The sequence below is a fragment of the Lethenteron reissneri genome, chromosome 39 (assembly GCF_015708825.2).
Source record: "Lethenteron reissneri isolate LAM-NWPU_2019-01 chromosome 39, ASM1570882v1, whole genome shotgun sequence".
In the NCBI taxonomy this organism is placed as follows: domain Eukaryota; kingdom Metazoa; phylum Chordata; class Hyperoartia; order Petromyzontiformes; family Petromyzontidae; genus Lethenteron; species Lethenteron reissneri.
In genome coordinates this window covers 12,390,722-12,413,740 of record NC_083817.1, presented here as the reverse complement: position 1 = coordinate 12,413,740, position 23,019 = coordinate 12,390,722, and the positions used below count along the sequence as shown (strand labels likewise).

The 23,019-nt window shown below is 58.0% G+C and overlaps 2 protein-coding genes across 2 annotated transcripts in view; one reads left to right on the top strand and one right to left on the bottom strand.

The window, feature by feature from the left end:
* The window catches only part of ST3GAL3 (ST3 beta-galactoside alpha-2,3-sialyltransferase 3), a 110,723-nt gene extending 92,775 nt beyond the window's left edge, over positions 1-17,948 (bottom strand). Inside the window, exons 1-7 of the mRNA XM_061567471.1 lie at positions 17,907-17,948; positions 17,023-17,201; positions 16,337-16,409; positions 15,341-15,491; positions 10,042-10,084; positions 8,727-8,819; positions 2,379-2,473 (exon numbers count right to left, since the gene is read on the bottom strand). Coding sequence (XP_061423455.1) covers positions 2,379-2,473; positions 8,727-8,819; positions 10,042-10,084; positions 15,341-15,491; positions 16,337-16,409; positions 17,023-17,201; positions 17,907-17,948 — 676 coding nt within the window. The remainder of the gene's footprint in view (positions 1-2,378; positions 2,474-8,726; positions 8,820-10,041; positions 10,085-15,340; positions 15,492-16,336; positions 16,410-17,022; positions 17,202-17,906) is intronic.
* A 692-nt stretch (positions 17,949-18,640) lies between these two features.
* The window catches only part of MPL (MPL proto-oncogene, thrombopoietin receptor), a 43,498-nt gene continuing 39,119 nt past the window's right edge, over positions 18,641-23,019 (top strand). The window contains exon 1 of the mRNA XM_061567470.1: positions 18,641-18,887. Coding sequence (XP_061423454.1) covers positions 18,641-18,887 — 247 coding nt within the window. The remainder of the gene's footprint in view (positions 18,888-23,019) is intronic.

Sequence of the window (23,019 nt, the reverse complement as noted above, 5' to 3'; positions counted from 1 at the left end):
GACGATCGTTGACGGAAAAATGGAGAACGGAAAGCGGGAAGAGGAAGGACGCCGAAACGTACGCGGTCAAACGTATGCGGTATTTGGTGGGAAGATGCCGACAATAACAAATTATGGAGAGCGTCCGTCACGCGGGACTCAAGCAGCGGCTGTGAGGGTGACACCGAGAGAGAGAGATCGACGAAGGCCAGATGTAAGTAAAAAAAATATAGAGGATTAAGAAGCTCGCATCCAAATCAAAGTTCACAAGATCGTGTGAAACCGCGGCCCCGGGGATGGAATCCATGGGGGCCACGGCGTTGAAAAATGGTGCCGCGGTATTAAAAATGGAAGCGGGAAACGATCCGAGACTCACCGTGCCATCACCCCGACCCCCGAGAAAGCGCTAATTCGTCTTACTGATGACTGTCAAAACAAGGGATTTTTTTTAGCAATGTACTTGGCATTCCAATAAATATCTGTCTAACTGATAACTGTCAAAACACGATGTGCCAGCGACGTACATGGCCGTGCCATTAAACACAGCGCACAGCGAGCGCGAGCCCAGGGCGTCATTTTTCAATACAGCCTGCCGTATATTTTTCTTCATTGGTTATGATTTTAGGGAGAAAAAAATATATATTTAATTCCCGTTTGTGTTATGCTCTAAAAACCTGTCCTGTTTGAGACCTAAAACTAACACCGGCAGTCGCAGTGGGCTCCACTCGGCGGTGGAGATCATCATCATCGTCGGAGAAAGCCACGGCACACAGCGATGTCTCTGAACCGCCACAACAACGGCTGCTCATCGCCCTGGAGGCATCCACCAGTGGTGTCCACCAGTGGAGTTCACCAGAGAAGTTCACCAGTGGTGTCCACCAGAGGTATCTCCAAGGGGTTGTCCACCAGTGGTGTCCACCAGGCGTTTCCACCAGAGCCGTCCAACATTCACCGATACAGCCACCCCTCCACCCCCCCCACCCCACCAACCCCACGATGTGCGTAAGAGGTTTCCTGGCCCTGGGCGACTGGACCACTCACGGTGCTGCTGGACTATTACCATTACTGAGCTCTCATTACTGAGCTATCATTACAGCTCTTAGGTGCCGAACACTTAGGTGCTGGCATTTGGGGCCTGTGTGTTCAGCAAAAATGATTTAAAACAACACACACACGCACGCACGGCTACAATCCAAGACCACAGCCATAGCAACAACTGGAACACGACACAGCCAAAACCGCAGCCCCAGCCACTACCCCATCCACTGCCACAGAAATGATTATAATCATCATCACAACTTCTACTACAGCAACAACAAGCTGAACCACGGTCACCACCACGACATCAAACAGTTAAAGCCACAACCAGAACGACAGTCACAACCACAATCCCAGTCACAATCAATCCCAGCCACAATCCCAGCCACGACCACAATCCCAGCCACAATCCAAGCCACGACCACAATCCCAGCCACGACCACATTCCCAGCCACGACCACAATCCCAGCCACAATCCCAGCCACAATCCCAGCCACGACCACAATCCCAGCCACAACCACAATCCCAGCCACAATCCCAGCCACGACCACAATCCCAGCCACAATCCCAGCCACAATCCCAGCCACAATCTCAGCCACGACCACAATCCCAGCCACAATCTCAGCCACGACCACATCCCATGGCAGCCGAGGCTCGGGGGGGGGTGTGGGGATTTACCAACCGGAAGCAATTCCTACGCTCAGTGGGCACACACGGAGCCGCGAGCGTGGAGCCGCAAGTGTGGAGCCACGCACGCAAACTAGTGGCATTCGCTTACAGTTCGCGGATACGACAGCTTCCGTCGTCACAGAGCAGACCAAAGGGTGCAGGTGAGACAAACGAGCACCAAGAAGCAATGAAGCATGTTCGTGTACAGCCCTCCGTCCATCCACTGCCAATGACAACCGACCACCTACCCATCGCCAACCGCGACCTCACCAATGCTCCTCGCCGCCAACTCAAGTCCCAATCCCACCTCTGGGATCGCACAGCTGCTGTCACCCTCTAAGACTCTCACCAAGATCCAGAATGCTGGCAAACAGACAAAACTCTTGGCCGGTTTAAACGTTCAATGTCTCATCAGCAGAGTCAGGCTTGACTGAACCAATGCTGGTGAATAGCCAGACGTTTAGAGGCAGCAAGAACCCCTAACCCTGTGAGATATGGGTCCTATTTTGACACACAACTCTATAAAAATACCCAGCGCAATGTAATCAATCAATACAAATGCCTGAGTCTTGGCCCAGGCTCACAGAACCACAGCCAGCGGGCCTACACTGTTGCCCTGTTTGTTATTTGTATTTCCTAAACGAGGGAGGGGAGGGGGTAGGGAAGGGACGCGAAGGGAGGGTTGGACCAACCTTGGCCGCGGAGCCCGAAGGGCGGGGAAAAGTCTCGGAGTCTCCCCCACCTCTTGAAGCTCCTGTCCAGGAACATGGGCGCCACGCGGACAAACCTGCAGGACACAGGGTCACGTGACAGACACGCGGTCACGTGGCGCAGACACAGGGTCACATGACACACACATGCTCACATGACACAGAGTCAAGTGACACAGACACTGGGTCACGTGACACAGACACATGACCACGTGAGATGTGTGACACATACGGTCACATGACACACCCGAGAGCAATCTCAGGTGAGACACAGAGAGCGACCCGTGACACAGACTCCCATGGCACATACAAAGCCGCGATTTCGCGTGACGCGGTCTTTGCGTGACACGGACCGGATCTCTCGCGACACAGGCGGGGAATCATGTGACGGGGTGTCAATGACAAACAGGATCTAATGTGACGGAGGGACGGGATTTTGTGTAACGCAGACGACCGCGACACAGTCAGGACCCCCGTGTGATACAGACGGTCTCGCGTGACACGCGGACGTCTCCTGTGACGCGGAACAACAAAGGGCCCGCTTCGTTGCTCTCTCCCAACCCCCCGGCGGCAGAGGGCTCCATCTTTCAGTGCCGTCGCCGGCACGAGGATTGACGGCGGGGCAGGTGTGGGGGACGTGGGTGCCCGTTTCTCACGGATTCCAGCGCCGCCACCGCCGCAACCGCCACAGCCACCACCGCCGCGGCGGCCCCCCCGGCTCGGTGTCAGGTTTAACGAGTGCGCCTTTTGGCCCAAAACGGCGCTTGGCGGGCGCATGTGGCGGCAGTGACAGGTGCTCGCGACGGCGGGGACGGCAGCTTTCCGGAAAAGAAAACAACGTATCGTCAGGGAAAAACTCGATGGCAGAAGGAGAGACATTGACAAGGAGCGGGGGATCTCCGGTGCCAATGCTCGAGGGGCAGGAGCTTCGGGGCCACGCGAGCGAGCGACCGGGCCCGGCGCAGGATTGGCAAAAGCGGCAAACGGCTGCCGCTCCCCCAACTTCACCACCCGGCGAAATAAACGCCGAACCAAACCTGACGGGGCATTTCAACAAGAGATCTGCGCCGGCGTCGCTCGTGATTACAGGCAGGAGGGCGCATTGTCATCCCGCCCGATTTGGTAGGCACCAGCGATCACGGGCGGGCGGTCCGTCCGACGTGTTCCGGGGGTCTCTGTCCGCTTCCGAAAACGAACCTGGCGCTCGTCCCGAAACGAATATTTTACTAGCAGTAAAGATATGGAGGCTGCGAGCAGCCCACCCGCACGCGTGAGCATCTGGCCCGCGGACGTCCGAGCACAAATTGGGCGCGCTCGTAAAAATCGTCTCGGGGCCGGACTCGCCCGCCAGATGAACGCGTGGGGCCAAGGGAGGGAGGGAGGAGCGCCAGGTTCGTTTTCGGAGGGAAGGAGGGAGGGAGGGAGGGGCCACCCGCCGCGAGCTTGCGGTGCCCGTGATCCGAACTCGGCATTATCTCCCTCATGGATTGCGAAACCGGCCACAACGCCGACGTCAAAACCGCTCCGACATCCAGCGGCTGACGGTTGAGCTCCGGAATGTTAAGCCTTCACCGGGCGTGGACACGCTTCCCAGCGAGCATTAATTGGGAAGCCGCGGGTCACGAGTCTGCCTTGCCCTGTTAATATTGTAAAAACCGTCCACCTTTGACCGCCGCAGTGATTGGACTCCACCCTTCAAACCCAATCGACAGGGTCGTGTTGGAGGCAGCACGGCCCTTAAGCTAATCAGAAACATGATTTATCCGGCTGTGTTTTAATTACCATTATGCAGGTAGCAGAAGAAGGGAGAGGAGGAGGCAGACGAGGAGAAGCCCGTATTTCACTAAAGCGGGGCTCACCTAGTAAGACAGAACCCCTCGGCCGACAGACACGATGGGCCAACAAAAGCGAGCGGCGATGATGGTGACCCTAAAGACCGGTGCCGCAGCGCAGCACAACCACGCCGGCGGGAAATCTCATTGGACGTTAGGGGCACGTCCGACAGGGACGACCGCGCGCGTCTGTCGACAAGTGTGAAGGCCGTGACGGAAAGCTTTCGCGATCTGACATCCCCCCGCTGCAGAAGATTAAGATGTCAACGATAAGGCCGCCAGCGCCGTCCTGATTAGCACAACCCGGGGCGGGTGGCACGCGGGCCGCGGGGGGAGGGGAGAGTGCGGCGGGGATGCTAGAAAGACGGGGCGTGAGTGGGGGGGGTGTGGGAGGATGGGAGGGCGGGGTGCGGGCCAGACGCTGTCCGTTATGCGGCCGTACGAGCCAGAAATAGACGCGCGCGCTCTGAGAAGAGGCGATCGTTGTCACACGTCCCCCCTGACCTCATCCGCGCACAGGTTTGACACGCACGCCATCGGACGAGCCGCCGCACGCGCGCATCGCTGCGCTGCGTCTATTCCATACGGCTGCCACTGCTGTCGATGCAGAGCAGCAGCTGTGATGCTACGCTGAGGTGGTGGCGGAGTGGCGAATCGTCGCTATGATGATGCTGTGAGCCTGGCACGAATTGACACTGTCGCGTCTTCAACTGCGTAACTTCTAAATAATCATGAGCATCGCCGGGAGAATACGACTTTCTGGGAGTGTGGTCTTCCAATACAAACGTCTGGAACTTCAGCAGCAATGGATCAAGCTGAGACACTGAATGTCAAAACCGGGTCCAGAGTTTTGCTTGGGTTGAAGCAATGCTGCTGAAATTATGCTGCTGACGGGATGTGTGAAACATACTTTCTTGCTTTGTTCCTTGGAGGGATGGATGTGACGGAGGCCAATTGTCTGCCCATTACTGTCGTATTTTTTTCCTTTCACTATTTACACCCCTAGATATCCCCACCGTGTCATCGTCATCGTGCCACGATTGGTAAAGGCGCAGCCCAGCGATCGCCCACCCACGCCAGCTCTGGAGATACGGAAAGCCCCCTCTCAACGATATGAAGCTGAACTGTTCCTCCCTGGCCCCAATGAACGTCTCGGAACACGTATCACGCCGTGCGATGTGTCAGAGAACGGTTGCAGAAGATGACGTCACAGAACCACATCTGAGGTGCCTTTACCCAGATAGGCGTCAGTAAGCGTTTTCTTTTGGTAAATGCTGTCTGTGTTATTTTACCATTTCAACCCCGTCCGTGCAGAATATCCATTGGCGATGTGTATATGGGGAGACAAAGGCGGCTGAGCGTGGTGTTGGCCATCTACCCCCTCGTGTGCCGTGCCGGCCTTCATAGGTGCTCACTAACAGCACTTGCCCCAACAGTCTTTTAAGGCTATACGGGGGACCTTTGTATTTGACCCCTGAGTTAAGGAGCAGTGGCGCAGTGGTTAACGCACCGTGCTACGAACCCGGCAACCCAAGTTCGATTCCCACTCACGACATCAACAGTGGCGAATATGTGAACCGGTCCCACCACCTCATGCGCCGTGGTGCTCATGAAGTGATCTGTTCAGGCTATCCGGGAGGACCTTTGTCTTTGTTTGACCCCTGAACCACCTGGCTACTCTCGCTTCCAAATAGAGATCCAGTTCAAGCTGAACAGGCACTAAATCCAACGCCAAGTGAACGGTCTCGTCATTGTGAAGGAGCGGGATTGAGTGTGGATGCTTCCTCTCCTCGCCCACAACACTCTCATCCCATAGTTTCATTTCCGGGATGTGGTCCACTGAGCTCTGTTGGAGCCCAGGCTGATCGTGCCGAACGCTGCAGGAGCAATTGCAAGCCAAGTCAAAGTGCTCAAAACTGGCATTCGGGCTGCGCTCATTTCATGTTTACAGCCCTGGAGCCAGTAGTGGAAATTCCCAATTCCCATGGCAGGGATGAGTCAATGCATAGGACAATTATTGGTGACTTACCCCACAAAGCGGTCATAATTTTATCAACCCCGGAGGGAGGGATGATGGGCTGAGTCAACCTCCCCCAACCAGAACTTGAACTCACAGCCTTCCGAATGTGAGCCGCTCGCTCTAGCGCTGGGCAGCCACCTGACTGACTGAGTGAAAATACGAAATCTCCCTCTGTGGAAATGACCATCCAGGCCCACAGTTTAAACCTGGGGACCCCTTCTTGGGAAGTAGCCCGAGCCCGATGGAAGACGAGGGGGGCGAGGAGCAGCGGGAGGTCACGGGCCCGGCTCACTCGCTCGCTCGCTCCAGGGAGCAGCGGGCACGCCAAGGGGGCAGGCGGCGCTGCCCAGTGAAGCTCGACAAAGCCGCGTGCCGCTGCCGCAGCCCCGCCGTGCCACGCGTGACCCCGAGAGGGGCCGCATGCCGTCACCAGCAGAGGGAACAAAACCGGGCCGGGTGAGCAGCCTCGCTCCCTCGCTGGCTCGCCCGTCCCGTCACCGCCTGTTGTGAAGGGTGAAGGGATTTGGAGGCTTAGGCTAAAACGCTGCGCTGTCGTCTGCGCTGCCTTCAAGGCGCGAGCTTTAGGGGCTGAACCGGCAAAAATCCTCCTGCGACTAAAATAAACAAATAGCGAGCGGCCAAGAGAGAGAGCGCGCGCATATACACGTTACGCAAACGCACACGCTGTGCAAGCCGCACAGAGGCGCACACGTGTGCAGTACACACACGCGTGACGTGCGCACGCTTTGTGCACGTGCAGAACACTCGCTCACTCACTGGCTCAGTCTCCTCATCATTCTTCTATCGCTACTACCATGGTTACTGTGTTCCATGAACCTCAATAATTGATTCCTCCTGCTATGTTGAGAGCTCGGTCTACCAGACACTGACTGTTTCGTCTCACCCACCACACTCATCCGTACCGTGTTCAACGACCAAACTGCAGGTCACGACAACACACACCAATCACTAATCGACCACTCACTCACTCACTATCCTATGCACCAACATACACAATCACTCACCTACCCACTCTTCCACTTACCCGCCCACCCACCACACTGCAGGTCACTTCACTTCTCTTTCAGCTTCGTCCCTCGCACCGCTCCACTTTGGAATTCTCTCCTCCCATCATACTCATCATCATCGTCTTTCCCCCCACCCCTCACTCAATTCAAGACACGTGTTACACTCCAACTATTTACCGCTTTGCTAACAGTGCTGTTGGTTGCTGGCCGCGTGACGGGACAGGCCTCTGGTTGGCAGTTGCGTAAACATATATAAATAAAAAAGGGAAAATATAAAAAAGTAGAAAAAAATAGATCGCTAGAGCGCGTCCCTGCGTGTGTGTTGTGCGGTCGTGCGGCCCGCGCATCGCTGCGTGCGCGTTGGCTTCAAGCCCGGCCCAGCCCGGCCGCTCACGACCATCATCTGGAGCGCTCTCCGCACGAAACAAGGCCGCCACGCTCATTGTAATAAACTACAAGTATACTATTTTATTCCACAAGGTAAGACCCACTGAGCTACATCGATATTTTTCAGAAGTGGATGACTTGCCCAAGCTATAAATCAGATCTATATAAATTACTTATTATTTAGTTACATGTAGTTACTTGCTTTCCTTTTTCTCTATGTTGTACTCCTATCGTGATGTTTTTCCTGTTCGCTGTTCTAACTTGCTGATCTGCCCAATACGGACATCTGTGAAAAAGAGCTTCATAGCTCATCGGATTCCTCTTCCTGCAGTCTAAATATTCCATTCTGATTGTCATGTGGAACTTCATAGTCGTCAAATCCTCTAAACACGTGACATTGATTCTAAACTTGGAAAAACCGAAGGACTCAGAGTAAAATCCACATGACCACGAAGAGAGAGACACACAAACTCCAAATATACAGCAAGCGTCGTCAGGGTCGGGATCAAACCCACGTCCTCCTGCATACCAGGCGAGGGAGCCCCCCTAATGGACTCTTCCTCGTTTTTCCTCTTCTCTGGACGGAGTTTTTTTTCATTTTCCACAGTTTTTTCCACGTTCCATTTAAGCAGCGGTGCGGGGCCGCTCTCCGGCGCCCCGTCGCGTCCGCGCCGCGGGGAGCGCGACTCTTCGCTCGTCGACGGGATATTTAAACAAAATACTCCTTTATGTGCAGGTATAGATTCATACGTGGAGGTACGGAAAGGCGGCATTGTCTGCTTATGGTTTTTGTTGTTGTCGCTTATATTATCTGCAATACCGCAAATTATGGTCTCGCGGGATCTAGTTTTGCGTCGAACTAGGACCCACATCTAAAAGAGAGAGCCCTTTGCCTATGCACATCTGGACAGTTCACCAGAATCGGTTCAAGCAAGCAAGACTGCTGACGAGACACAGAATGCATTGAACCGATGCAGCTGAAATTACGTGTAAAAAACGCTGGTATGTTTGTGAGCGGAGGGACAGTGGTGGTGGCGACGTACGCGTTGGCTCTGTTACTCACTTGGGGAAGATGGCCGTCATCTGGCTGGGGGTGTAGCTCCCGCGGCACGCAGGCTCCGTGCCGTTCCCTCCTCGAGCATCTTCCGTAGCGGCCCTGGGGGGGAGGGGGGGATGAGGGGCGAGTGGGGTCAGGGGATTGGCCGAGTGGGGTCAAGGAACCGAGGTGTCAGGGGTCAGGAAGAGGGGGTGACAGGGGGTCGCGGGGATGAAGTCAGCGGGATCGGAGAGACGGGGTGAGCGGGAGATCAGTGCCGTGTTGGGCGGAAAACGTAAATCAACTTTGAGCGGCGGCCACCACCGCGGCCTCTCTGACATCTGCCCCTTCCCCCACTCCGCTCTGCCCCCCGTGCACCTGTGGAGAATCTGAGCGTCACCCCCTACGGATGTCTCCGCCGTGCCGCCCCAACCGCACTCACTGCTGGATCTCCTGATGTCTAACTCCACTCCGAGGACGGGGGCAGGGGACGTGCAGAGCACAGCAGCGCAACTCCCTCCCATCGCAGGCGCGAACGGGAGGCCTGGCCCGCTAAGCCGAGCCGCTCAGCGTGCCCCTGAGCGGTTACAGGCCCAGCGCTGGAGCCTCCGCAACAAACCAAGACCACGAGCGGGAGGCCACAGCTCGTTATTACTTCTTAAACGAGGCGTTGAAGGGGGGTAGGGAGATGGCATGCACCCTACAGAATGGACACAGATGGTGCTGCACCGCCCAGCGGGTTCAAGATTTTGTCAAACAACGTGGAGCCCCCCCCCCGCCCACTTCCCCAAACCCCCACCACCCCCCCACCACCCGCTCTTTGCTTGCCCAAATTAAACAAAAGGCCGCAAGGAACCGGGGTTTAAACGGCAATTTGAAGAACTTTGACAATTCGGGGCCACGGCTTGAATCACAAACTCATTCCGTTTAGCATCTCGGGAGTCACCTCAGGCGCCTCTTCTCAACGCGGCTTTTGCCTGCACCCATTGGCTTAAGCGTCCCATTAGGATAACTCAAACAGCACCGTCGCAGGCTCCCACCGCTGCCTCCGCGGGCTGTTAAAGGACGAGTCGGCGACTTGTTACACCCGCTTACGAAAACACGCCGAGCGAGAGTCGACGGCTTTGTTCACTTAAAGTAAATAAGCGATTCCTGCCGGCCCGAGGAAGAATTAACCTCTCGCGCAATTCAGCAACGCGAGGGCTCCGAGCGGCATCATGGCGTAGAGGGATGGATGTTTTAACGGCGCCGCCGTCTTCTTTATCGGTGGGCGAGCGAGCGAGTGGCGCGACCGCCGCGGCGGCCTAGCGGGATAAAATTACAAAGGCATGTCTCGACTCACCCTCGCGGCTCGAACTTAAGCACGAATCCCAGCCGATCAAACTCTGCAAGAAAGAGAGGGGGGGGAGGGAAACAAGCAGAACAAGGTCTCGTCACTCGGCGGCCCGGCCGCCCGGCTCTCCCACCGGGCCCTGCAGCCCCGAGGCAGCGTCCGCGCTCAGGGCATTAACCATGGCGCTTCCCACGACTTGAAACTTCGAGCCGAGCGCACACGGGCGGAGGGAGCGAGCGTAGAGTGGGAAAGGAGGCCCGCGCTCGTACGCGAGTCTGGCGCGGCACGCACGTTAAGGGCTGCGAGCGACACGTACCGTCGCGTCCGTGTGGGGTCGCTCGAGGCGCAGGTGGGAACGGTGCGAGTTTTGTTTGAGGGACCGCAGGCCAGCGCTCGCCGCTGCCGAGCCTGCGCCGGGACACGGTGAATCACGCGGAGGAAATCGCATTCCGAGTCGGGCGCGGGTCCTTAGGCCACGTCGAATTCGCAAGAGACGTCCGTTTGGACTTTCGGGGCACGGGCGACGGTCACGGCGGCCCGGCGGTGGTGGCGTCGGCAGCGCCACTTCCTGCCTCACTGGCCACGGGCGCTATGAGCGAGCTCGGCCAGACTGGCGAGAACGGAGTCGGATCAATCAGTAATGGGCAGCTGCTTGTCTCAAATTGTAATTCACAACGGCTGCATTAGATCGGAGGAAAGCTTTGTTTATTTTTTCAAATTGCTTGAAAACTACCTCGGAAAATATAACTCATGGAAATGTGATACATTTGAATCATTTGAAACTTTCTAACTCGTGTGCCTTGTGAAACTGCCACTGCTCAGGACTACTCAGAGCGACCCGGCACGGGACTTATGCGAGCGTAATTATTGACTCGTCTTACCCCGTTGTTAGAGGACCATTATAATAACCGCAGTTATCGCGGGGTCCAAAACAAAGAGGAGCGAGCGAGAGGGGGTTGGGGAGTGGGGAGGGGATACGGGCAGAGACTCGGGACGTGGGACACGGGACATTCTATTCCCAGCTCTGCCGGCGACCCGCGCAGATTTATCGTCCCGCTCAGCCGTTTTACATAAGCATCCGAGCGGCTTCAAAACAACAAATCTCACCGCTGCAGTTGATGATTTCTCAGCATCTGGTATTTTGCGTTAAAAACGTTGATTTCACCTCCGCGCACTCGGGGCCCGGCGTGGTGTTTTTGTTTGGTGTGGCGCGGAATCGGTGGACGGGACGGGGGCCCGGCGCGGTGCGCAAACATGGCGCGGACCGTTTTGGCGAGCCCGCTGCTTTCTCTCAAAACAGCGACGGCGGCGAACAAAGTTGAAGAATCGCTCGCAAGACATTCATCAGCGGCGGCGAGGAGGAGGAACCCTACCCCGCAATCCCCCCCCCGCTCCCCCCCTGAACCCAGAGGGCTGCGAGGCTGCGGGCACAACAGCGGCGCAGTGGCACGGATGCGCGGAATGCGCCCGGCGTGGGCACTGCAGGCGCTCTGCGTGGATAAGCCCTGCCATTTTTATACGCTTTATCGGAGGGGCTGCAGGCGCCTCGATCACCCTCGCGCCATTACTCAGCACGCTGTTGCGACGAGCCGGGAGAAACGCACGCATGAGATAACCGTGACTTCACCGGCCACCGCATCACCACAAAGAAATCCTCGACTCCTCGCGCACGTGCACGTATGCGCAAACAGGCGCGTGAGATGCAACCGCAACTCTTGAAAGGACGAAGCTCATGACCGTGGCACTGCATTTTCGGCATGCTTCAAGCGTGAGATTTTCTCCTCCTTGTCACACAGACTGCCAAACTTTACGAGCAAACAGCCTCAGCGGACTACACCTCTGCCCACGCGCGCGTAAATAAAAGCATTTTTTGCGCGCATGAGATGTTTTTGCCCCGTGGATGCCACGAGGGCCGTAAACACGCTGCTCCGTGCACCCATGTAGAGGCGTCGCGCCGAGGCAGATGCCCCCCCCTCCCCCGCCGCGTGCCGTGTTTGTTCAATCCCAGCGCCGCAAACCCTCGCTCGCCTCCACCGCCACTCTGTGTCACGTCACCGCCGCAATTGTTAACATGCCCTCTCGCCGACAAACATCCGCGGGGGAATCAAACGGGGCGCACACGGGACCAGAACCGCGAGTGCCCCGTGCAGGGCAAGTGGTGGTGGGGGGGGGTGTCCACAAGCTGCCCTGTAGTTCTCATTAAAAACAATCGTTTTTTTGTAAAAACAACTTTTCAGACTCGGGCCGCGGACGGGCACACGTTTGGATCAGACGGCGAGAAGAGCCGTGATGCCGGGAGAGACACGGGGAGAGCTGCCGGGAGACACGCAGAGGGAGACGCGTGGAGAGACGCCGGGAATCCACGCCGGGAACCCACCGCGATGCAAAACCCTACGCCGTTCCGTCCGGCAACATCAACCACTAATCACTTGCCAACTTCCGCTTTATAGACAGGGCCTAATTTGGCAATGCGGCCTGACTGCTTTAACAAGACAAAAAAAAACACACCCCCCAGCTCGGCCACTCACCAAAATAAAACCATCATCACCGCCGTGTTTATAGTGCGGCCATTCCGAGCTTAACACGGTACGCTTGAACGTAACTTGCCCCCGCGTCTTGTAAACTGGTCCTCGCGCTCGGCGCTCGTATTTTGTTGGATCCCCTTTGCTGCAGTTTGCCGCCGGATTCCGAGTGGGCTGCGGCAGGAGACAGGACCGCGGTCCGGGGCACGCACGCCCCGGCGGGCGGCGTGCCACTCGGCGCTCACTGGCGCGGGGGTTTTGTTTCGAGCGCCCCGCGTGGCATCGCGCACGTGTCCGTGGACGCCGGTGAGCTCGGCGTGGGTTACGTGGGCGCGGTTCTCGTGAGATCCGGCGCGACACAGCACGGAACGCAACCACGGCCACAATGTGTCCCCCACCGGGGCCACGCTGAGCAGCAGATGGGAGGCTCGAGGGGCCACTGCTCACGGTGACGATTCGGCACGGGACAATCCACACCCCCCACTGCCCCCCGGCGACTCCACAAGGTCCCCATTCTGGGACACAATTCTACTCCAGAATGAGCTCGAGCGTTGCGTCATTGTTGTTACCGTCGCCATCCATCTCACTCCAGCTCAAGAGCTTATCTCATCGCTCCATCGCCGGCGGTGGTCGTGCCGCTTCATCACCGGTGTCATCCGGCGACCATCAGTGGACATTCTCTCCCTTGGCTGACGCTCCATCCAACGATGACGTGTCCAGCCCGACGCAACTCTTTTTGACGATCAACCTGGGCGTCTCTCGTTTTGTTTCTCTACTAATCCCTGTCCTCTCCTCGCCATCACTCGGTGTACATTCCCAGCATACGTCTCTCCACTTGCGAAGACTTTTTGGGAACCGTATATACCCCAGATTCTCTTACACGCCTCCTGATTCAACGCCGCATATCGCGAGCACAATAATCGAGTGTAATAATCGACGGATCGTTGCATTGTTACGACCAACTGCCACAGCCAGCATATAGAACGCCCCCGCCGGGCCGTGAGTAGCACCCTGACAGGGTCACCTCTTCTCACCCATGCAGCTCAGGGCATCAGGCAGGGTGTGCAGCTCAGGGCATCAGGCAGGGTGTGCAGGTGACAGCTGAGCTCGAACTCAATGAGCCTTGAGTTTCTCTCTTCCGTCCTCCAGCTTCCTTCGTCCGATTTTGACTTGTTGCCTTCTTCTTCTTCACGTGCGGGCCTTCCTTCTAGTCAATCAAGCGGCACCTTTTCTGTCTCAGACTCTCTTCAGTTCTCAGTGCACCCTGGGCAAGCATCGGGACTGCTCGCCCATTCGCTACCGCGCCCGCTCCCCAGCCCACCCGCTCGCCCAGCCGCTCGCCGATCACCTGGGCAACTGTGGTTGCGGACGCGCACGGAGAACAATGGAGCAGCGAGAAGCCAGCCTGGATCCGCGCTCCGCGCCGCTGCTGCTGCGCTGCCCCCTGCTGCTCGTGGCACGCACGCGCAGGGCTCACGACGGGCAGCGTCACCGCAGGACTCGCCACGGACAGCGCCACTGCAGGGGGCACGGGGGGGTGGTGCATAGCGGGGGGCAGCTGGCGAGATGAACCCCTCGCCTCCCCACAAATCGATGAAGATGTATCACCAAGTCATCACTATCAGCCATCGTCAATCCAAGGCCTCTCCAAGCCGCCGCCATCTTTCGCGATCCCGCGATGTAACGATCCACCCGCGCACGAACCAAGCTCACCGCTCCATCCCCCCGGTTGGCCGCCCTCTTGGGTGCGTTCCATCCATCGTCCAACATCCGTGCTATCCGTGAGGCATCCTGTCCAGGCCGCACTCGCTTCTCTTGATAGTCTGGATGATGATGATGATGTCTCTATCCTGTTCTCTAATCCACACGTTCCTCGTCTCTCCGTCTCTCAGTGCCATCCCACGCGCGCGTCTTGCGCACTCGGAGGTTTCTGTTCCGCACGTTTGGGTCGTGGCCGCGGTGTCGGCAGTAGGAGGCGCTGCTACCACGCTCTGGCGAGACACATTCTTATCATTTTGGGCGGAAGCGTTTGTGACCAAAATACTGACTCCAGGGGCACGAAAGCACTATGCGACACATCATGTAAAAAATATATGAGAACAATAATATATATAGTCAGAGCCTACGTATTTTTTACGTTAAAACCTAACAAAAGGTTTTACCCTTTCTGGCAATAAAACAGGTGCTAAGATGTTCAAACACCAAATAGAATCCTCTTTCAAGGAATCCTGTCTGCATTAACCACACGTGTGTTTGTCAACTCGTAATTGATGTTATTTTCGTGGAGATTTCTTTCTGTGCAGTTAAATCAGGCGTGGCCCAAAACGTCACCCATCACATGTTTTTCCGTGATTATTGATGAGCGTGTTGATTTTTTTTTATTCGATACCTGAATTGCTTTTAGACTTTTTTTTACATCATTCAGTCGTACGCAAGCGAAACACCCCCACGCCCGCCGCGGAAACCGTTCCTCGAGCCAATCGATTCATGGCCGCCGCTGCAAGACATCGGGGTGCAGGGGTCCACGCGGGGTGGCGCCCTGGACGCCGGGCGCTTTCCGCGCACTCGACGCAGTGCAGCGGCACGAGGGATCCCGCGGTGGGATGGCGACGGCCGCTGCACGGGGGGCGGCTAGCGGGGCAGGTGGGCGCCTCGTCTCCCGAGAGACGGCGACGAGCGAGAGGGTTCATTGGGAATGGGGAAGCAGCTCGAGCCCGGACTGGAAAATAAAACGGGGAGGGGGGTGGGGTTATGGGGGAGAGGGTACGGAGGGGAGGGGCACTCACGTGGCTCGTGGGCCCAGGCCACCTGGTGCAGCTTGCCGGAGGAGTAGTAGAGGAACCCGACCACCAGGGTGAGGCAGAGCGCCGCAAGGACGCTGCGCGCCATCGGGAGCGCGCTCATCCTCACATCGTCATCCTCACATCGTCCTGCCGTCTGCTCCCTCGCCCCGCATCGCGCACGCGGGGGGGGGGGGGGGGTGAGAAGTGATAATAAAGATGATGAGAGATGTGAGGGATGAAAGAGCGGCGGGTAAATGCGTGGGTGAGGGGTGAGGGGGAAGTGGGTGAGGGGGAAGTGGGTGAGGGGTGAGGGGGAAGTGGGTGAGGGGTGAGGGGGAAGTGGGTGAGGGGTGAGGGGGAAGTGGGTGAGGGGTGAGGGGGAAGTGGGTGAGGGGTGAGGGGGAAGTGGGTGAGGGGTGAGGGGGAAGTGAGTGAGGGGTGAGGGGGAAGTGGGTGAGGGTGAGGGGGAAGTGGGTGAGGGGTGAGGGGGAAGTGGGTGAGGGGTGAGGGGGAAGTGGGTGAGGGGTGAGGGGGAAGTGAGTGAGGGGTGAGGGGGAAGTGGGTGAGGGGTGAGGGGGAAGTGAGTGAGGGGTGAGGGGGAAGTGAGTGAGGGGTGAGGGGGAAGTGGGTGAGGGTGAGGGGGAAGTGGGTGAGGGGTGAGGGGGAAGTGGGTGAGGGGTGAGGGGGAAGTGGGTGAGGGGTGAGGGGGAAGTGGGTGAGGGGTGAGGGGGAAGTGGGTGAGGGGTGAGGGGGAAGTGGGTGAGGGGTGAGGGGGAAGTGGGTGAGGGGTGAGGGGGAAGTGGGTGAATGATTGACATAGAATGATTGGGCACAGTGGTTGTAACACAGACACACACATAGACACACACACAGACACACAAACACAGACACACACATAGACACACACACAGACACACACACAGACACTCTATGTAATAACACCAACAGACAACTGCACATGGCGCAACCCCCGCTGAAGCTTCACGTTACGTGACTTACCTCCCCCTCGCTGCCCGGCCGATCAAGGCTCCGTGGCCCGACCGCGCCGGCGACGCCGGCCCGGCCGCTCGCACTCGCGCCAGGGAGGAGGCGGCGTTACACAACGGGCCGCCTTGGCCAGAGTCCCCCCCACTCCCCCGCTCCCAATGCACTCGCCCTACCCCCCTGCCGCCACCCACCGCATCCCCGCAAGCCAAGGCGGTGCTCGAATTGTGCGGCGTTAACGCCGACGGGCGCCGACATGCCTCGGCCACCGGTGGCACCTCTGCGCTGATCTCGTCAAGGGGCATAGACCGTCATCACGCGAACTCCGTTCATCCTCGCAACGGCAGCAGCGGCGGCAGCTTTTGGCTTAGCCATCAAACAGAGATGGTGGTCACCGGATACAGTTCTGCGGCCGTCTGGAATGCTCTTCATTCCGATATTAGGAAGCCACTTTAAATCATCTAGATTGAAAACTCATCTCATTCGAACTGCTTTTTGTGTTAAGTTTGTTGTCCTTGCCGCGCACCTCCGATTAGCGCGTTTGGCTACGTGGGGCCGTTCTCCAACACAGAGGAGGGTCGCGTTGCACTGCGAGTCATCCGAACGGATTCTTCATCTAGTGCTGAACTTCTTTCGCACCGTACGTAGCCAACTGTGCTAATCCGGCGGGGACGTTTGCCCAAACAATCGACGAGGCTCACGGGTCCTTTGAAATCGAGGGGAATCGCAAGGCCTTGGACAGAGAGGGGCGCAAGGAGCCCGGCGCCAGGGATTTAGTCGACTGGCGCCCCGAGGCAGCGCGGTCAAGGCGCTTCAGTTGTGCCGCGTGGCCGGCGGGCGACGTGGTTCGCACGGCGCCACCGCCAGCCTCGCCGCGTGTCTGCGACGGCGCGGCCGCTCGTCGTGACGAGACGGCACGCGGCGCCGGGGGGAGACCTTCGCCGCGGCTTGCGCGCAAAGACGACGCGCGGGAAAGCGCACGCACACAGAGACGTAAACGAGGCGGCGCACTGGGATACCTCAGGGCCCGGATGCATTGTCTCACACATCTAGCCAGCCTCCACGGAGGTAAACTGAATGATCTAATAACCTCAATCCACAAACACATATTTCTGTTCCACCTTGCCTTAGCAGCTGCTCATATTCAAGGCTGGATCGACCTCATGAAGGCTGCAGCACTGGTTCGGCTACCACTCGCCACTGACGTTAACCGTGGCAGCTGGGAAATGAACTCGGCGAGGGTGGGAGTCAACAACAAGGGAGCAGTGCGGATCGGAGTGGTAGTTCCACTGCTGGGGAGCTCCGCCTCTGGGTGGCTGCAAGCTGGGTGGCTCCACTGACAGCGGAGGAGCGTGCGGCTCAGCCTGCGTTTTTGATTTTGGCCCCAGTGAGATTCCTCCACGAGACGTTCTAACGAGCACCGTGAGCTCCTCTCCGGCTGCAGAGCCCAGCAGCACCGCGGTCGCGCAACGAACGGTTTAACAATCGTCATCATCGTCCGTGGTCAATGCACCGCTGGATGAATGCCTCCCCATGCCGCCGCCAACTTCCACACGATTCTGCGAGGCAACAATCCATCCGGCACCTGGCGATGCACAAACTGGTTCCGCCGCTCCATCTCCTTCATAGTGGGTGCCCTCTCTCGAGCGTTCCGTTCCTTTGCTGCCACTCCGTTGTTGTTATTATACCTGACCATCGGCCATCGTCCCTTGTGACCGCAACACATCCTGTCCTGCCTGAGGCCGACTCGCTTCTCTTTGGATGAAGTCACCGACCCACGGATATTCTCTAATCCACGTGTTCCTCTGCCTTGGCTGAAATCAGCTTGCTGGCAGACCCGTGAGTTGGCGCGTGACCAGCAACCACAGTCATTGGGACAGGTATACCCATGCGGTGTGCCGGGCATGGAAATATTGCCAGGGTTGTCGAGGCAGACAGAATCAGCTGCAGTTGTAGGAAAACAAAGCGATTTCCTGCTCATGAGAACATTTGAGGCAATGGTGCTCAACCCCTTTATTATAGCCCTTCAACGCCAGTTGTGAAAATTCCACATTCCTATGGCGGGGCGGAGTCCCATCAGGCATAGCCGCAAACCGTCGGGACGCCTCAGGCAGACGTCGGAATAACAGAAAGGCCGGGAAGAGACGCAAATGTGCCGTGACGAGCAGCACCACACCTCCCCGCACCGCACACACCGCACGCTGTGCACCGCAGCGGTGGCGGTGAGCTCTCACCACCCGCCACGCGCCGCACCTCTGCGCCACCCGCTGCTTCGCTGCCACCACCCTGACAACGAAGGGGGGGGGGGGGCTATCGCCAATGCTGCCCGTCCCGCCGCCACAGCTGCGCGAGGCCCGGAGCCGCGCGTGGGCGGCGTGGGGAACGGGGGGCCCCGGTGCCTTCGCAAGCGACCGGGGAAGAGGAAGAAGCGGGCGGGGGGGAGGTGCGGAGGCCGTCTGTTGCCACGGCGACAGCTTCATGGCCGACCCCGACGGTGGCGGCCGCGAGGGGTTTGCGCTCAGCCCTCGCGGGCGTCAAATTTCCGACGATTTCTGCGAGGTGGCCGGTACTGCGGTGAAGTACGGTCAAACAGTCCCAAGGACCCGCGCGGCGTGGGGAGGTCACACGTCCTCGCGGTAGATTGACACAAGGTCCCGGTGCGCGTACAGATTACCGAGACCCGAAGCCTGCCAGGCTTCCAGCATAACTGTCGGTGTGACTGTCGGTGTGACTGTCGGTGTGACTGTCGGAGTGACTGCCGGCATAGCTACCAGCATGACTGCCAGAGTCACCGCCAGAGCGACTGCCAGCAAGTGGCTTAAAGGAGCCAACGAGCACGGCGTATAACCAAGATGGCGATGTCGTCACCGTGGCCAAGCCCAGCGATGACGACATCGCCACCACCGCACCTCCTCACCACCACCGCACCTCCTCACCACCACAGCAGCTCCTCACCACCACCGCGCTCTACCCTTCATGCAGTCGACACACGGAGGCCACCAAGATCTACCCGGACAGCCTTGTACCATTTGACCTTTGACTCTCACAGACTCACATGGAGACCCACAGGCTCACATGGAGACACACACAGACCCACAGATCTGCCCTGACAGTCTCCCATCATCTGCTCTTAAGTCTCCTCTTCCACTTGTGTCTCCGGGGGCAGCCTCCCCACCAGGCACGAACTGGGCCCAACCCGCTTGGCTCCCAGCACCGGGTGGGATCGTGCGTGTGCAGTGCCATTCGGTCGTCGGGCTCCATCAAAGGCAGGGTTCGTGCCGTCAGTAAACGGGTTAACGAGACCAGCCACTGGTGGCCGCTACACTCGCGATGATGCTAAAATACAACAATTGATCTTCGAATCGGATTACGACCTTGAATAAATCCTCTGCCATCATCGTCTCCTTTTCCCAAGCTCAATCACTCCCCAACTTGCCACTCACTCACCCACCACACCTACTGACACCCTCACTCACCCACGGACCCACCCACCACACCTACTCACTCTCCCTTACTCACCCCCCACACCTACTCACTCTCACTCACTCACCCACGCACTTACCCATACACCTACTCACTCTCACAACAACCGCCATTCGCCACTAAGTGGCGGTGACGTCACCACGACGCTTTTGCCAGGCTATGTGCACTTTGAGGCCACGTGAAGTGTCGAACGCCCGCTGGCAGGTCACGGTGCAGACCCAGGTGCCACGGGTCGACTGACTGAGATGACTGAGACGACTGGCTGATGCACCACCCTGTGCCCCCTACTGTGCAAACTTGCTGTGCTTTAGCCACCCAGCGCTCCGCTCGTTGTTGTGAGCGTTGCTCCTCTGCCCTCCGTTGTTGTTGGAGGGCGACTGCCTCCAACTGCCCAGTAGCGTCCTTCACGAGCCTCCTCCACAGAGGCTGATCTTGACACCGCTGGGATCAGTCATTGGCAAGTCCACTCAGCTCCATATCCTCCTGTACCACATTACTCCATCTCTTCTCTAGCCCATGCCGCGCCCGTTTAGCCCCCTCGATCCGGCTGAACAAAAGCTGTTTAAGCATGTGGTGGCTGGGCATGTGGCCTACATGACCCAGCCAACGCAACCTTGCCCGACGGAGGAGCTCACCAATGGGACTTTGTCCAGATCTGGTTAAACCCAGGATGGATCGTCGGCAGGCCAGCCTAAATGTTTCTAACAGGCGAAGATGTTTCATTAGGAGGGATCCACGTTTCGCAAGTGTAGTGAGTTCAACTGCGTCGCAGATGCACTTCTTGGAGGCAACACACATTTATTAAACCAACACACGGGGTACTACCCCTTAACACATTAACAACCTATAGTGGTAAACCACCAGGCTATCTACACTAATTACACGGGAATTAGCTACGATGGATCTGACCCTGGCATGGGTCCGGGTCCAAGTGTTGGTGACTCTTGTAGGATGTAGAATGTAGATTCTTCAGGATGAACAAGAACAGCCGGTCTCTCTCGGGGACCCGGCTTTTATCCTCTGTGGCGGGGCTAGCTCCGCCCTTAGCCACGACCACCTTCTGGAATCCTCTAGCAGGTTCCCGGCCCTGACACGTGACCACCCCTGTGTAGACTATACCGGTCACGTGTCCTTCGGGGTCAACCAGAGTGCCATGGCCATTAGTAACCCCATTCCCATGGCCGGCACTATCACACCCTACCCTATAGGGGTCGGCACTGCACGCAAAGCACTGCCAGTCAGTGCTCACCGAGTACCTCTAGGGCCGGTACTGCACCCACATATACGTGGTGCCCGCGATGTCGATACATCGCATGCCGTGCCTCTCTCGGGCCGGCATTACAGTGACATCCGCGATGTCACTACACAAGCATAGAGAAGGGAGGAAATGACTGTGGCAGAGAAGACCTGAAGCTTCGTGCGGAGAGACAGGCCAGGTATCTTCCACACAGCGTTACGCAACCGATGAAAAGATTAATGCCGCTCGACTGATTCGGAGTGAGACCTCTGCTGTCAAACTGGAGCCGGTCATGAGCACACTGCCCAGGTATGGTAAACTCTCCACTCTCTCCACACTGCCCAGGTATGGTAAACTCTCCACTCTCTCCACAACTGCCCATCCCCCACCACACCTACTCACTCTCCCTTACTCACCCCCACACCTACTCACTCTCACTCACCCACGCAATCACCCACCACACCTACGCACTTTCCCTCACTCACCCACGAACTCACCCACACACCTACTTACTCGCACTCACTTACCCACACACCTAATCACTCTCACTCACTCACCCACACACTCACCCATCACATTGCCCTTGCGCTCGCACTGCCCCACTCTGGAATTCCCTCCTCCGGTCGTCGCCATCGAACGTCGTCGTAGTCATCCTCGTCGCTTTCCCCCACTCAATTTAAGGAACGTGTTAACTCTGATAGATCTATCTCACAACTTGTATGGTGCGGTTTGTTGCTGGCCGATCGTGCTCAGCAACGGCGTCGACCGTGAAACGGTTTGACCGCGGTTCCAAGGGCTCACAAAGGCACCGCGGCAATCGGAATGACGGAGCTCACGGTGACGCCACGTGCACCGTGCGTGCCGGCGTCTCATCAGCCGGGCGGTGGCTACGGCGCACGGGGCCCGGTGATCATGGGGCGTTGTGGAGGCAGCAGCGAGGTAGGTGGATCACATGCGGGTTTTACAATACTCCCCTCCTGCGGCTGTGGAGGAGGAGCCGCACCCTGGCTCCCCACGAGTTGGCGCTTACGGCCAAAAATGTGGAACTCCACCTGTTCCGTCTGTACAGGATCAAGCGTTGCCCCTTCGCGCCCGCGCATGGGTTTCCTCCCGTGTCCTCTGTTTTCTCTCCCACGTGTTAATACTCATTCATTGACCTTCGTATATAGAAGACCGCAGAGCATGGGCAACTGTTGGTAGCGTCGGCTCCTCACCACCACGTGGCTGCTGTCGCTGCTGCCTTCCCACTACTCGTCTGAGGTTCCTCCTCCTCTGAGTTGGTCCGTCTCTCTCTCCTCTCTCTCTAAGAGAGCGAGCGAACAGCGTGCGGTGGTGGCGCAGCGTTACCAGTTGACATCAATATAATTGTGACTGAGCGGGGTCAGCGGGGTCAGCGGGGGTAAGCGGGGTGAGTGGGGGTGAGCGGGGTGAGTGGGGTTAACGGGGTGAGCGGGGTGAGTAGGGCTGAGTGGGGGTGAGTGGGGTTAGTGAGGGTGAGCGGGGTGAGTGGGGGTGAACGGGGGTTAGTAGGGGTGAGCGGGGTAAGCAGGGTGAGTGGGGTCAACGGGAGTGAGTGGGGTCAACGGGGGTGAGCGGGGTGAGTGGGGGTAAGCAGAGTGAGTGGGGGTGAGCGGGGTGAGCGGGGGTGAGTAGGGGTGAGTGGGGGTGAGCGGGGTGAGTGGGGGTGAGCGAGGTGAGTGGGGGTCAGCGGGGTGAGCGGGGATGAGTGGGAGTGAGCGGGGTGAGTGGGGGTGAGCGGGGTCAGTGGGAGTGAGCGGGGTGAGTGGGGGTGAGAGGGGTGAGTGGGGGTGAGCGGGGTGAGCGGGGGTGAGTGGGGTGAGCGGGGGTGAGTGGGGTCAGTGGGGGTGAGTGGGGTCAGTGGGGGTGAGCGGGGTGAGTGGGTGTGTGTGGGGTGAGTGGGGTCAACGGGGTGAGCGGGGTCAATGGGGTGAGCGGGGTGAGCGGGGTGAGCGGGGTG